Consider the following 16125-nt stretch of genomic DNA (forward strand, 5'->3'; position numbering starts at 1 on the left):
CGGCATTATAACATCCGCACACCTGGACTCCATACCCTTCCTAATAACACCCAACATTCTATTTGCTTTCCTAGCCGCAGCAGCACACTGAGCAGAAGGTTTCAGCGTATCATCGACGACGACACCCAGATCCCTTTCTTGATCCGTAACTCCTAACGCGGAACCTTGCAAGACGTAGCTATAATTCGGGTTCCTCTTACCCACATGCATCACTTTGCACTTGTCAACATTGAACTTCATCTGCCACTTGCACGCCCATTCTCCCAGTCTCGCAAGGTCCTCCTGTAATCGTTCACATTCCTCCTGCGACTTGACGACCCTGAATAATTTTGTGTCATCGGCGAATTTAATTACCTCACTAGTTATTCCCATCTCTAGGTCATTTATAAATACATTAAAAAGCAACGGACCCAGCACAGACCCCTGCGGGACCCCACTAACTACCCTCCTCCACTGAGAATACTGGCCACGCAATCCTACTCTCTGCTTCCTATCTTTCAACCAGTTCTTAATCCATAATAATACCCTACCTCCGATTCCATGACTCTGCAATTTCTTCAGGAGTCTTTCGTGCGGCACTTTGTCAAACGCCTTCTGAAAATCCAGATATACAATATCAACCGGCTCCCCATTGTCCACATGTTTGCTTACCCCCTCAAAAAAATGCATTAGATTGGTGAGGCAAGACTTCCCTTCACTAAATCCGTGCTGACTTTGTCTCATCAGTCCATGTTTTTGTATATGCTCTGCAATTTTATTCTTAATAATAGCCTCCACCATCTTGCCCGGCACCGACGTCAGACTCACCGGTCTATAATTTCCCGGATCTCCTCTGGAACCTTTCTTAAAAATCGGAGTAACATTGGCTACCCTCCAGTCTTCCGGTATTACACTTGATTTTAGGGACAGATTGCATATTTCTAACAGTAGCTCCGCAAGTTCATTTTTTAGTTCTATTAATACTCTGGGATGAATACCATCAGGTCCCGGTGATTTACTACTCTTCAGCTTGCTGAACTGACCCATTACATCCTCCAAGGTTACAGAGAATTTGTTTAGTTTCTCCGACTCCCCCGCTTCAAATATTCTTTCCGGCACCGGTGTCCCCCCCAAATCCTCCTCGGTGAAGACCGAAGCAAAGAATTCATTTAATTTCTCCGCTACGGCTTTGTCCTCCTTGATCGCCTCCTTGCATCCTCCTTGCATCATTTGCAGAGTCGCGTCTTGTACCGTTGGAAGACATTTGTAAAGCAGCGACTTGGTCGTCTGTTCATACTTTTGCGAAGCATTACCGGATTGATGTAGAAGCGCGTCGGGAAGCGATTTTCGGAGCGTCAGTTTTGACGGCCGGGGTTGTGCGGTCCCACCCTTGATGAGGATTGCTTTGGTACATCCCACAAGTCTCTGGATTGATCTGAGGACGCTATGGAAGGTAAAATTATGTCTTACCTGAATTTTCTTTCCATTAGTCCTTCAGATCAATCCAGAGGCCCTCCCTGGGATTCGTTTTCGTAACGGCGGCTATACTCAGTATGTTTCAGTCGGTTCTGTTCACGTTCCTGTTGTGATTGGATAGTTTATACAGGTTTATGTAAGTTGCAGTTACATGTTGTACTTTATGGCAGCTTGGAGAATTCTCCTAAATTATGCTGCTTTTGCAGAGGCAGGAGACTGGTTTATGGTTATACTTTAATGTCCTACTGCTTTGGTATCGTGTATACTGAAGAAAGGATGGCTGCACATGCTCAATAGAGCCAAACTTCTGTGTTCTCTCTATCTAACCTGCTGGAGGAGGGGCATAACCCACAAGTCTCTGGATTGATCTGAAGGACTAATGGAAAGAAAATTATCAGGTAAGACATACCTTTGCCGGGATAAGCCAACAAAAATGTTGCACCCCAAAGCTTTAGTATCGTCTCTTAAATCCAAGAATTGTTTTCTTCTATCCTGAGTTGCTTTCGCAACATCTGGGTAAATCCATATTTTCTGACCATGAAACAATTTAGAGGTATTTTTAAAGTATAATTTCAAGACCTGGTTCAATTCCTGTTCAAACACAAATTGAGCGAGCAAAGTCCCTTGGTTAATTATTTCCAAATTTGAATCTTCTAAAAAAGCAGTCAAATTATGAGACTCTTGAGCAACTCCTTGTACTTTCTTTACTGATTCAGCTTCCAGACCTCTTTTTAAAGTAAGTAATAAATCTTATTAAACAGAGGCATATTAGAAGAAGGGATCTGTATTACTTCCTGCAAATACATTCTAAACAGCTCATTCGATTTAATTATAGGTGAAATAGGGAAGTTCAAAAGTCTTAAATTTAAATGTCTATTATTTTCCATTTGCTCAATTTTTCGATGAATTGTTTCTTTCATCAGGACTTCTACTGAAGATTTTAAATCATTTACAACCACTTATGTTTGTTCAGCTTGGTTAAGAGTCATTTTTAACTTTCTCCGAGGCATCAAATTTCTCTAATTTACTCACAATTGTAGCAAATTCACTCATAGATTGTCACAGCTACTGTCAAATCTTGAACAGCTTTCCAAACAGCCATTAGGGTCACCTCTCCTTGGTTTTCCCGAGACGATAAATCCTCCCCGTCTGGGTTCTGAGGTAACTTGCCGACCGACATCCTGCTTGCAGCGCGTTCCGCATCAAGCAGGGTTTCCTCACCTCGGGCCTTAGCAGGGCAAGGAGGAGGGATCAACTCCGGCAGCGTGAGGGATACCTCCAGTCCCAGAAGCTCCGATGCTCCTTCGTCGGGGCTTAACATCGGACTTGCCAATTCGGTCTCCTGTGGGAAACTCTGCATAAAGCGGTCGAGAGTCTGCTGGGTCGGAGTCAGCGTTGCTGCATTCGGCAATTGGCTCTTCCCTATCATCAAGCCGATCAATCCATAGACTGGTGGGTTGTGTCCATCTACCAGTAGGTGGAGATAGCAATCTTTTGCCTCCCTATATGTGGTCATGTGCTGCCGGATATTCCCCAGTATGTTCTCTATCTCAGCAGGTATGTGGTCGCACAGCAGCAGCTCTGGCTAGGTCCCTCTATGTTAAATTGTACAGCGCTGCGTAACTCTAGTAGCACTTTAGAAATGTTAAGTAGTAGTAGTAGGTCTCCAAGCCTAATTGTTTAGGTTTTGTTGAGTACCTGGGGTTGAGGGCTCTTCGTGAGCAAGTTCAAACCTGGTGGTGCCAGGTCCCTCCTTTTCTCCCCCCTCCCGCTGGCTTCGTTAAAAAAAGAAAAAAAAAAAAGATTTTTAAAAACGTTCAAAAAGGACGTCCATTTGCAGCTGCTCACTGGAACAAGTCGTCGCTGCTCGGAGCAAGAAGCAGGTAATTTTTACCTTTTACTAGCGGGCAGGGGGGGTTCCCCGAACGGTCTCCATGTGGCTATGGCCTCGGATGGCAAGGGCGCGAAAAGACGCTCCCCAGAACGCGTTCGCGCGCCTAGCAGGGGGCTCGAAGTTAGTCGCCTTTTTTGGGCGCCCTTTCGGAGCCAGGAGAGTTCCCCGGTTTTTCCTCTGGCGCGGCGGCTTTTCTCGCCTTAGGCGCCCATCCCTCGCTGGCTGCCCTCCCGGTCGTGACCTGTCACGCTGCTCGGACGGCGTCTCCTTGGGCCGCCCTCGAGGGGGGAGACATTAACAGCTTGGTCGTCCTTGACTCGGGCGACGGTAAAAAGTCGGCGAAATTAAAGCACCATTCTTCCCGCGCGGCTCCTTCTCGGAGTTTCGCAGCAGACGCCATTTTGGACGCTTCTCCCCCGCTCCTGGTAGCACAGATGGAGGGCACCTCTAGGGCCGCGGCACAGGCTGCAGAAATGCACAGACTGGGGGGTTTCTCCCCTGAGTTCATTTTGCTGCTGCATCAGGCCTTTCTTATGCAGAACACTGCCCCTGCTCACCTCTCTCATAGGGGTGATGAGGCCTCTATGCTTAAGCGCCCTCGGGTGGATCTTCCACCCCCGGAGGACTCGGTCTCCTCTGATGTGGATGACAGCAACGTGTCTTTGTTCTCCCAGAGATCCTTAGCGGACTCTATGGAAGAGACTGATCCTCGCTCGGAAGAGACTGATCCTCGCTCGGATGGAACGGACGACCCTTCTGCAGTGCGGCTTTTTCGCTCAGAGGATTTGCCCAACCTGCTTGTGCAGGCCATAGGCATTTTGAAGATTGCCTCTCCGGAGGAAGGCCCTCTCTCAGCCTCTACTGGCTCCGCCATTATGCTGGGAACGAAGCGCCCGCCTAGAACCTTCCACGTTCATGAAGCCATGCAGACCTTAATTTCAGCGCAATGGGATGCCCCTGAAGCGAGCCTGAAAGTAGCCAGGGCTATGTCTCGTCTGTACCCCTTGCCTGAGGGGAATGGGAAGCCTTTGTCTGGCCCACGGTAGATTCCTTAATCACTGCCGTGACTAAGAAAACGGCGCTGCCGGTGGAAGGTGGTACTGCCCTGAAGGACGCTCAGGACAGGAGAATGGAGGCGGCCGCTCTGAGTTTGCAAGCCTCGGTTTGTGGCTCCTACGTGGCTAGGGCGTGCCTGACTGTTTTGCAGCGGGCTTCCCTATCGGATCCTTCCTGGAGGGCGGAATATGGCCAACCCTGGAGTTGGGTTTGGCCTACTTGGCAGACTTGCTGTATGATGTTTTGAGAGCCTCGGCCAAAAGTATGGCTCATACGGTCTCTGCACGGCGGTGGCTCTGGCTGAAGCACTGTCCTGCTGACAATGCCTCTAAATCTCGCCTAGCCAAGTTGCCTTTTAAAGGCAAGCTGCTCTTTGGGGACGAGCTGGACAAGATCGTGACGGAGCTGGGCACGTCCAAGGGCAAGAGGTTGCTGGAGGTCAGGACTCGGGCCGGCAGAGCCCGTCCTGGTCCCTCTAAGGGCCGATTCCAGGAAGCCCGTCGGTATCGCCCGGGCAAGTCGCCCTCCTCTGCCTCCGCTTCCTTCAAACGGAACTTCTCCCCCAAGCAACATTCCTTTCGCAGGGACCGCCGTCCCGGAGGTTCGTCCTCCGGCCCGCCCCCAGGGTCGCGTACCCAATGACGGGGACCTGGTCCATGGCCCAGTGCAGATAGGAGGAAGGTTGTCCTCGTTTCTGGGCGAGTGGACCAGGGTAACTTCAGACGCTTGGGTTCTGGAAGTCATCAGAGACAGCTACAAGCTAGAGTTCTGCCGACCCCTAAGAGACAGGTTTGTAAACTCTCCTTGCAAGTCCCAGGTCAAAGCAGCTGCCGTGCAGCAGACTTTGAACAACCTGATCCGCCTGGGCGCAGTGGTCCCGGTGCCAGTAGATCAGCTTGGCAAGGGGCGCTACTCCATTTACTTTGTGGTGCCAAAGAAAGAAGGTTCTGCTCGGCCTATTCTCGATCTCAAGGGAGTTAATCGGGCCTTGAAAGTTCGGCACTTCCAGATGGAGACCCTCCGCTCCGTAATAGCTGCGGTGAAAAAGGGATAATTCCTGGCCTCCCTGGACATCAAGGAAGCTTACCTACATATTCCCATCTGGCCGCCTCATCAGCGCTTTCTGCGCTTTGCAGTAGTGGGCCGACACTTCATGTTCAGAGCCCTCCCGTTCGGGTTGGCTACAGCTCCGCAGACCTTCTCAAAAGTAATGGTGGTCATCGCGGCCTACCTCCGCAAGGAGGGAGTGCAAGTCCATCCCTATCAGGACGACTGGCTGATCCGAGCCCCTTCCTATGCGGAGTGCGGGAGAGCTAAAGAACAGGGTCATTGCTCTTCTGAGCTCCCTGGGATGGGTCATCAACTGGGAGAAAAGCCAGCTGCGTCCGACTCAGTCCCTGGAGTATCTGGGAGTTCGATCCGACACCCAAGTGGGCAGAGTGTTCCTGCCGGACAACCGGAGCGTCAAGCTTCGGACCCAGGTGGACAAGTTCCTAGCCTCCTTTACTCTTCGAGCTTGAAACTATGTGCAGCTGTTGGGCTCAATGACGGCCACGATGGAGGTAGTGCCTGGGCCAGGGCTCATATGAGACCACTACAGCACTCTCTTCTGCGGCGGTGGACTCCAGTCTCGGAGGATTACGCCGTACTCCTTCCTTTGGATCCAGCGGTGCGAAAGGCGCTGAGCTGGTGGCTGAGGCCAGGCAAGCTGTCCACAGGAATGCCTCTTACAACCCCGGAGTGGGTTTGTCGTCACGACGGACGCCTGCTTGACGGGCTGGGGAGCCCACTGCCTCGGACGGACAGCGCAGGGGCTCTGGTCTCCTGCAGAGACGAAATGGTCCATCAACCTCCTGGAACTCAGAGCCATTCGGTTGGCGCTTCTAGAGTTTCTCCCGGTACTGGTTCTAAGGCCTGTGCAGGTCCTGTCGGACAATGCCACGGCTGTGGCCTAGGTCAATCGCCAGGGAGGTACCAGGAGCGCCCCTCTAGCCAAGGAGGCCATGAGGCTATGCCTGTGGGCGGAAGCGAATCTGGAACAGCTGTCGGCGGCCCACATTGCAGGAGTCATGAATGTCAAGGCGGACTTTCTCAGTCGCCATACCTTGGATCCCGGAGAGTGGCAACTGTCTGCTCGGGCATTCTTGGACATCACGAAACGCTGGGGCCAGCCGAGCCTGGATCTGATGGCGTCCTCGGCCAATTACCAAGTGCCGCGTTTCTTCAGCAGAGGACGGGACCCTCGATCTCTGGGAGTCAATGCTCTTCTCCAGCAGTGGCCGGCACAGGAGCTTCTCTATGTGTTTCCGCCCTGGCCCATGATGAGCAGAGTGCTAGGCCGGGTGGCAAAACATCCGGGCCGGGTGATCCTGGTGGGTCCGGATTGGCCCAGACGTCCCTGGTATGCGGACTTAGTCAGTCTCTCGGTAGACGGCCCTCTGCGGCTGCCAGCGGAGCGGGGCCTCTTACATCAGGGTCCCGTAGTGATGGAGGATCCCTCCCCCTTTGGTCTTACGGCCTGGCTCTTGAGCGGAAGCGGCTGAGGAAGAAGGGCTTCTCAGACAAGGTCATCGCCACTATGCTGAGAGCGAGGAAGCGCTCTACTTCTACCACTTACGCCAGGGTTTGGCGTACCTTTGCGTCGTGGTGCGAGGCAGGCTCTGTATTGCCCTTCACTTCTCCAATATCTTCAGTGTTGGCGTTCCTGCAAGAGGGGCTGGAGAAAGGCCTGTCGCTCCGTTCACTGAAAGTCCAGCTGGTGGCTCTAGCTTGCTTCAGGAGTCGTCTGAAGGGGGCTTCCCTGGCTTCACAGCCAGTTGTGGTACGCTTTCTCAAAGGAGTTAATCATCTGTGCCCCCCTCTGCACTCGATAGTGCCTACGTGGAATCTCAGTCTGGTGCTACGGACCTTGCATAAGCCGCCCTTCGAGCCCTTGCCAAGGGCATCGCTGAAGGATCTGACGTTGAAAGCGGTCTTCCTGGTGGCTATCACATCAGCCAGAAGAGTTTCCGAGCTCCAGGCGCTCTCGTGTATAGAGCTGTTCCTGCGATTCACTGAGGCAGGAGTATCGATTCGCCCGGTGCCTTCCTTCCTGCCCAAGATTGTTTCTCGATTCCATGTGAATCAGCAGCATTACCTACCCTCCTTTCGTAGGGAGGATTACCCAGAGGAATACCCTGCGCTCAAATACCTGGATGTTAGACGGGTCATCATCAGATACTTGGAAGTGACCAATGATTTCAGGAAGTCGGATCACCTGTTCATGCTGTTCGCAGGCCCTCGTAAGGGTCTGCAGGCATCTAAGCCTACGGTTGCACGTTGGGTCATGGAGACGATCGCGGCAGCTTATGTGGCAGCAGGGAAGATTCCGCCTATTCAGCTGAAGGCACACTCTACTTGAGCACAAGCAGCCTCGATGGCGGAGTCCAGATCTGTGTCCTTGGAAGAGATTTGCAGAGCGGCTATTTGGTCGTCGGCTCATACCTTCTCACGGCATTACCGCTTGGATGTGGCTGCTCGGGCCGAGGCCCAGTTTGGGGCTTCAGTGTTGCGTTCAGGGATTTCCATGTCCCGCCCTGGGTGAGTACTGCTTCGGTACATCCCACCAGTCTATGGATTGATCGGCTTGATGATAGGGAAGGTAAAATTATGTATCATACCTGATAATTTTCTTTCCCTTAATCATAGCCCTTCCCAGATATCTGTATTGTTTGTGTTCTGGTTATATTTCAGGTTCAAGTTCAGTCTTCATTTCCTGTTCACGAGGACTTCGTGTTCAAGTTCTTCCAATTGATAACTAAATTATGCCGGCGCTCCCTCCCGCTTCATGCGGCTGTAGGGTAGCTTTTTATCCCTCCCACTTCGGCGGTGTTAGGGTAAGCCAGCTCCTCCCGCGGTTGCGGTAGCAGGATAAGCCAGTTCCCCCCATGTCTGCGGGTGTGGTTTCCCTCCCACTGCCCCGGTGGTGGTGAGCTGGGCAGAGTGTCCCTTTGTGGGTGTAATTCTGTAAGTGCTGAGTCCTGCGGATGGAGCTTTGATATCGACATACTGGGGAATTTCCGGCAGCACATGACCACATATAGGGAGGCAAAAGATTGCTCTCTATCTGCACCTGCTGGTAGATGGACACAACCCACCAGTTTATGGATTGATCGGCTATGATTAAGGGAAAGAAAATTATCAGGTATGATACATAATTTTACCTTTGCCGCTCCCTTCCGCTTAGTGTGAGGCATATTTCAAAGAAGAAAAGTTTCCAGCAGTCACGATAGTCTCCCAACAGAGTTCAGGCCGCCATCTTGACACCCCCCCCCCCCCCCGGCTAGTATACATTTTATTAAAGACCACTTGCATAACATTTGTATTCAGGTGACCGCCTGAATAATATCTTATTATACTGAGCCATGGCAATGGACTTCTACTAGGACGGATCCTTGTTCTGTCCTTTTTCTTTGCTGTGTAAAAAAAAAAAAAAAAGATTATATATATATATATTATCTAGTCCTGACTTTGTCCTAAAACACAGTCATTAATATTTATTTATTTGTTACATTTGTATCCCACATTTTTCCACCTATTTGTAGACTTAATATATTTAGGGCCTCTTTTATCAAGCCAGTTTGATGAACTTTGTCGGCATTACTACACCAGGAATCGCTAACACAGTTTAGTAAAAAGAGGCCCTTAGACTGGCTCAAATAGGGTATATATGGAAGAGGAGAGTTTGCATTCAAATTGATTAGAGCATTATTATAAAACGGTTTTTCCTTATCTCTTATGTGAATTGTCCTAACATAGGGTTATGTATCCCTACCAGTAGATGCAGGTAGTCATGTAGAACGAGAAGTGAATCGATTTTTTTTAAAATTCTTTCAAAAAGTATAAAGATGAAGTTACATGGAAATACTTTTGAAACAGGAGAAAATATTTTTTCACTGAACGAATAGTTAAGCTCTGGAACTCATTGTTAGAGGATGTGGTAACGGAGGTTAGCGTTTCTGGGTTTAGAAAAGGTTTGGACAGGTTCCTGGAGGAAAAGCCCATTGTTTCCTATTGAGACAGACATGGGGAAGCCACTGCTTGCCCTATGATTGGTAACATGGAATGTTGCTACTAGTTGGGTTTCTGCCAGGTTTTTGTGACCTGGATTGGCCACTATTGAAAGCAGGATACCGGGCTAGATGGACCTCTGGACTGACCCAGTATGGCATGTTCTTATCTAAAATAGCTCTGAACTGACTTCACTCTCCTTATTGGGGTAGGATGGGGGGTGGGGGGCAGGGGCAACTGGTGCTGTCTGCCATTGTTCAGTATTTCTTTGTCTCCGGTAAATGGTGGGGAAATATTGTTGCAGCAGGAATCCTAGCCCCCAGCACTCTTCCTTTTCCTCCAGGGCAGTTGTCTCAGGGTTCTTAGGATAGATAAAAGTGTACTGAAGAGTAGAAGGAAGCTCCCCCCATAAGGGCAGTGAAGTCAGCTCTGAGCTTTATCTGTCTGTATATACTGGCAGTAGGACATAACCTACTTTTCTAGACTGGTCGGGCAAGATTAAAAGAGCGGAAATAACCTAATATCATTAAAGTTCATTTTTAATAATATTAATATAAAATGTTGCACTTTGTAGAAGGTTATCTTTTTGGAAATTATGTCTGTTTTGTAAATCAGGTTTTATGATAGTAAACTTGGCCTGTGGTGGTACTGCAGTTCTTCATGTGGATGCTGCATAGACAACCTTCACAGTTCCTAGCCTTAGTCATTGCTCAACAACTCTCAGTGGTCAGACTCGGGTCCAATGTTAGCCAGGATTTCCTGCAGTGTCTGGGTATGATTGGGAGTGGGTTATAAAATAGGGGAATACTTCATAGGTATGAATGAAGACTCATGGTGCCATAGACCAGTATCCAGTTGATAGAAGCTCGAACGAGCAGGAGGAACTTAGCTGAGGCAAAAAGAATAATACTCCTAGTTCAAGAACGAAATCATCCTTATCTCTTTTTAACTGGAAAAAAAACAAAACATTTTGCTCCTCATTCAAGGTAACAGTACTCTTCTGGCCAACTTGTTTAGTCCCCAGCAAATGGAGTTTAATTTCAAAAGGCTTTCCTACTTGGGACATCAATTTTCTACCAGACACAGAACACAATCTGTTAAAAAGGATATCCACATCAGTTATTCCAGCTAAAACCATTCCTTCCTTATCGTCCCTCCGGACCGGACCAGGATTGGACTGATAGGTTGTGCTCGCCTTCCAGCAGGTGGAGACTGAGAAAAAACTGTGACTCCAGAGAGCCAATAAGAGCCCTGATCATGTGACCCTAGCCTCAGTATTTGACTAACAAAGCAGGAAAGAAAGACCTTCTGTGCCGTATGGAATCCTAGCAGCCACAAAGTACCCGGCAATGCCAAGTATCAGAGCTCACCAGCAACTCTCACCTGCTGGAAGGCGAGCACAACCCATCATTCCAATCCTGGTCCGGTCCGTAGGGACTAAAGGAAAGCAAATTAGCAGGTAAGATCTAATTTTTCCTTAGTGCAGGCAGCAGATGAATCCAGTAACTGGTGGGTTGTGTCCATCTACCACAGGTGGAGATAGAGATTACAGACTGAAATGAGTGATACTGAATGAGCAGCCCCTCTATCAATCAGTATATCTCTATCTCCAGCAGGTAGTGGTCATCCTGTCATGCTTCTGGATTCTTCTATACTTGGGCTACTCCTGGGCCTTTGTTGGCCAGTTGAGTCTGCGGTGTTTGGACACTTGGAGCTATTTTTAGGGCATACCTGTCTGGGTTCCTGCCTCACCCCATGTCCCCTTGCCTCCCTGCAGATCTTTCTGGCTGTTCCCTTCCTCACCAACTTAAAAAAAAAAAAAAAAAAAAGGCAGCCAAGGGGGGGAAAAAAAATAAAAGCCGAGTTGCTGGGAGCAACAGGTACTGCACACACAGTCAGTGTTTCCGATTGGTTTACCCTGTGGGGTGGTTTGCTTTCCTGCTGGGCCTTTTGGCAGTGGGTCTGTTGTTGGATCAGGCAGTACCCAGGCAGTCATTCTGGTGGCTCCAGACTTGCCTCTGCCTTGGTATGCAAACTTCGTGCCGTCTCTGCGTCTTCCGATTCACCCCGGCCGCTTTCATCGGGGGCCGGTCTGGATGGAGGATCCCTACCGCTTTGGTCTTATGGCCTGGCTCTTGAGCGTGTGCATTTGAGGAAGAAAGGTTATTCGGATTCTGTAATAGCCACCTTGTTACAGGTCCAGAAACAATCTACCTTGACGGCGTATGCTTGTGTTTGGCGTACCTTTGTTGCGTGGTGTGATGCTTGAGCTTGGTTGCCCCTTCAGGCCTCTGTTGCGTAGGCTGTGTCCGGCCTGGAGCCTTAATTTAGTTCTGCACATTTTGCAGGGACCACCTTTTAAGCCCTTATGTCGGGATTCCGATAAGGATTTTACCTTTAAAGGTGGTGTTTTTGGTGGTGATAACGTGAGGTTTTGGAGATAGTCTCTCTTGTATCAAAATCTGTTTTTGGAGGCTGGAGTCACTTTACGGATGCTGCCCTCCTTTTTACCGAAGGTCATCTCAGCATTTCACCTCAGTCGACCTCAGGATTTCGAGAAACTCCGTCTCTTGGATGTTTGCCGGGTTCTTCTCTGCTATTTGCAGATGTCCAATGACTTCCGGCGCTCAGATTACGTGTTTGTTCTTCTTTCGGCCGTTCGAGGTGCTGCGGCTTCAAAGGCTACTATTGCTAGATGGATTAAAGAGACTATTGCTTGAGCCTATCTTTTGAGTGACCCTGTTGCGCCGGAGCCTTTGCATGCCCATTCAACTAGGGCGCAGTCCACTTTGTGGGCCGAGACTCTTTTTCTTGCTATTAGTGAATGTGGCCGCTAGGTCAGATGTCTTTTGGGGCAGCGGGAGCAACGGCTTCCCTCCCTTCTTAGAGATTACTTTGGTGCATCCCACCAGTTACTGGATTCATCTGCTGCCTGCTCTAAAGAAGGTAAAATGATGTCTTACCTGATAATTTTCTTTCTTTTACCTGCAGTAGATGAATCCAGGATCCCTCCCATATTTTTATTGCTGTCGATTTTATTCTCTGCTGTGTGTTTTGTTCTTTTTTTTTTTTTTTTTTTGCCTAAAAAAATAAATAAATGAACAGAACAAGACGAAACAGAGTGTTTTGACAGCTTCGGGTAACCAGGTTTGGCAGACTGCCATATTTACGGTACAGCGATGGCTTCTGTGGTTCTTCATTGGTGAGGAAGGATTTTGGTTTTATTGCCGGATTCTGCTTTGTGATGCGACGTTCCTCCGAGGACAAGCAGGCTGCTTGTTCTCACATATGGGTGACGTCCACGCCAGCCCCAGGTCTGGAAAATCTTCCTAGCAACAAAAGTTGCTAAAGCCTTCGGGTGTGCGCCATCTTTCCACCCATCACGCGAGAGCCCCACTTCAGTTTTCTTCTTTCTGCGGTCAAGAGCGGCTGTTTACGGCGGTTCTGTGCCCCAGAAAGAAGAGCATTCGTCTTAGCTGGCTTTTTGCCGATTTTTCTTCTCCGTTTTGGTGCTAGTGAATGAGCTATTCCGTTTTTCTTTAAAAAATTTTTTTAAAAAAGTTCCTTAGTTTTTTCCTTAGTTTAGCCCTCACTAAGTTTCATTTCGTTTTCGTGTGCGGCCATTTTGGCCGTCCGTACGGGTTTTCTCCCTTTTTTGTGCCCTTCCTTAGGCACCATCGTGAATTTTGATTTCGCCGCCGCTATTTTTCTGTTGATGACATCGAGGTTCACCAGCGGCTTCAAGAAATGCACTTGGTGCAACCGAGCAATCTCACCCATATGTGAGAACAATCAGCCTGCTGTCCTCAGAGAATACCTTCTACAGGTAAGTAACTTCGCTATAGTGACTGATGGAGGGGCTGGTTGTCTAGTAATCTCCATCTGCTGGTAAACGGACACAATCCACCAGTTACTGGATTCATCTGCTGCAGCTAAAGGAAAGATAATTATCAGGTAAGACATAATTTTACTTTGTAGTTTGAGCACTGATTCTCAAGTCTGATCCTCAAGGATCTCCAGACCAATGTAATTTTTTTTTTTTTTCCATGGTAACCAAAAATATACAAAATAGCTGTCTACATACCGTGTTTCCCCGAAAATAAGACACTGTCTTATATTAATTTTTGCCCCCAAAAATGCGCTAGGTCTTATTTTCAGGGGCTGTCTTATTTTTCGGGGAAACATCGGGTTGGATCGGGGTTGGCCCGCCCGCCCTCCGTCGCTCCCGGAACTAACCTTAAATGCCTCCTTTCACCTTCGCAGCAGCAGGGCAGGCAACTCCTTCCTTCAGTGTCCTGCCCTCGCCTGACGTAACATCCGCGAGGGCGGGGCACGGAAGGAAGGAGAGGTCTGCCCTGCTGCTGCTTGCTGCGAAGGTGAAAGGAGGCATTTAAGGTTAGTTCCGGGAGCAACGGAGGGTGGGTGGAGGGGGGGGCCCGGCGACCTCGGGTGGGGGGGCGGCCTTGTCCGGCTCTCAGGCGGCCCTGCTTTCAAACAAAAATTTGCTAGGTCTTACTTTCAGGGGAGGCCTTACATCTACAATTCAGGAAAACCTCTACTAGGTCTTATTTTCGGGGGATGTCTTACTTTCGGGGAAACAGGGTATTAATATATTGTGTGAACGGACATTGTGAATGTCATGAACCACAGCTATATTTGAGGGTGTCCTGAGGTTGTCCCCTTTTTGCAAGGTTGGAAGTAATAAAATTTTTATCACAGATTAAAATAAACGTTTAAATGTGTTTTCAACACTCTGTTAAACTGGCATGAATGTGACCTGACAGTTTTCAGTTTCAATTCATTATTGTTCAACATGCCGAATAAAAACTGTCGGATACTTTTTTCTTTTTTCCGTTGAAGGTGTATATACAGCGAGTACAACTGGCTGGCAGGGTAAGTATAATCTCATCTGTTAATCTTTTACTCTTGGTCCATTTCATATTTTATTTCTTTTGAAATTGACTCTTACTTTATGGACCTGGGATAAATATTTCAGTCCTAAGAGGTTTTAAAATGTTCACTTCAGGTATACACTGCTTATCAGCTTGTCTAAAAGTAAGACCGTAAACATCTTAGAAAAGTCTTGAAGAAACTGAACATGTGCAAGAGTTCCATCCTCGTGGCAGCTGCTTCCCCTCATTAGTCTATAGTATAATCTGTAGGAAAAATCATTGGTTGCTTCAGCTACTGGCTTATCCTGTTATCCATGGAGAAGCTCCTGTTTTACATGTACGCAACCCTGGACAAGATGGATAGGGCAGCCATACACAAGTAATTTCAAAGGTGAGGTGCAAGGGTTAGGACACAAGGGATAACCATTCAAAATTCAACCAAGTGACCTGATTGCAGTCGCTTGAAACAACTAGATTCTACAAAATAATTACTTGGTGTGTAGTAGCGCCTAAGAAAACAAACAATGTTAAAGATTATTATTTGTTGCCAGAGAATATGGGAAAAGCAGTTAGCTCAGTAGGGTTTATAAAAGGTTTGGATAATTTTCTAAAATAAAAAGTTCATAAATCATTATTGAGATGGATTTGGGAAAATCCACTGCTTATTTCTAGGATAAGCAGCATAAAATCTGTTTTAATGTTCTGAGATCTTGCCAGGTACTAGTGACCTGGATTGGCCACTGTTGGAACCGGGATTTTACACTCAGTCTGCCCCAGTATGGCAACACTTAAGTTGTTATGGTCCAGGCAGTAGTGAGGAGTAAACGTATGGATGAAGAACTGGGAAGTGGATTTTGCAAATGCCAGTTGACAGTGGAAACAGCTGGTGGGCTGTCCTTTTTCCAGGGCACTGAAGATGTGCCTGCTGGTAGCAGAATACGGTAAATACTGTTCTTTAGCATCCCTCCTGACCGGACCAGGATTGGACTGATGGGTTGTGCACGCCTACCAGCAGGTGGAGACTGAGAAAATTCTAAGACTAGCGAGCCAATGAGAGCCCTGGCCATGTGACCCTAGCCCCAGTATTTTCTCAGTCTCCAGCAGGCAGGAGGTGAGCCCATTAGTCTCTCTCTATCTCTTTATCTTTTAGAAGCTAATAATAACAACAATAATGCTGATAATTCTTCTGTGCCTGGGGAATCTCTGTTAGAGGCTTGGCAGATAGGGATTTCTTTTCTTTCTTTTCCAGCCTCTGGGGTGCTAAACTCGGGTGCCCCGAGTCCCTCCCCCCATTCCTCCCCATCTCCCATACCTAGTTGGGAAGGGCTACCCTTTCTCTGGAAAGGTGTACTGCCTTTGGGAGAGGCAGCCACTCTAGGAAGTTACAAGAACAAGTATTTTTCTTTCCCCAGACTTTTAAGGAGCAAGCTCAGCTGTTTAAAAAAAAGAAAAACCACCCAGGCTGCTAACGAGCAGGCAGCTTTGAAGTATCCTATTACTCTTCAGTACTTTTTCCTTTCTAGCTCATGCTGTTTAAAAAAAAAAACAGTAACAGAAGAACAATAATAGTGACCGGGCTTTATCTAGCCATTTTCTTCATCAAAATTTCTTCCTCCGTTTCCTCGCGTTTTGGCCAGCGGGCGGCGGTTTTGTTTTAAAAAAAAAAAAAAAAGGCGCGAAGCATTGTTTCTCGGCCGGGCAGAGTTTCGCCATGCAGGGCAGGCTAGCGCATATTTTGTCAGCGCCGGAGTGTAACTGTTCTTGCGGAGTTATGCGTTC

The 16125-nt window shown here is 48.3% G+C and overlaps 1 protein-coding gene across 1 annotated transcript in view; it reads left to right on the forward strand.

Annotated features, from left to right (window-relative positions):
* Positions 1–16125, forward strand: part of AKAP8 (A-kinase anchoring protein 8) — a 144553-nt gene that overhangs the window by 60046 nt on the left and 68382 nt on the right. Inside the window, 1 exon segment of the mRNA XM_030197177.1 lies at positions 14315–14347. Within this exon segment, the coding sequence (XP_030053037.1) occupies positions 14315–14347 (33 nt within the window).

Source organism: Microcaecilia unicolor, chromosome 3, assembly GCF_901765095.1.
Source record: "Microcaecilia unicolor chromosome 3, aMicUni1.1, whole genome shotgun sequence".
Taxonomy (NCBI): domain Eukaryota; kingdom Metazoa; phylum Chordata; class Amphibia; order Gymnophiona; family Siphonopidae; genus Microcaecilia; species Microcaecilia unicolor.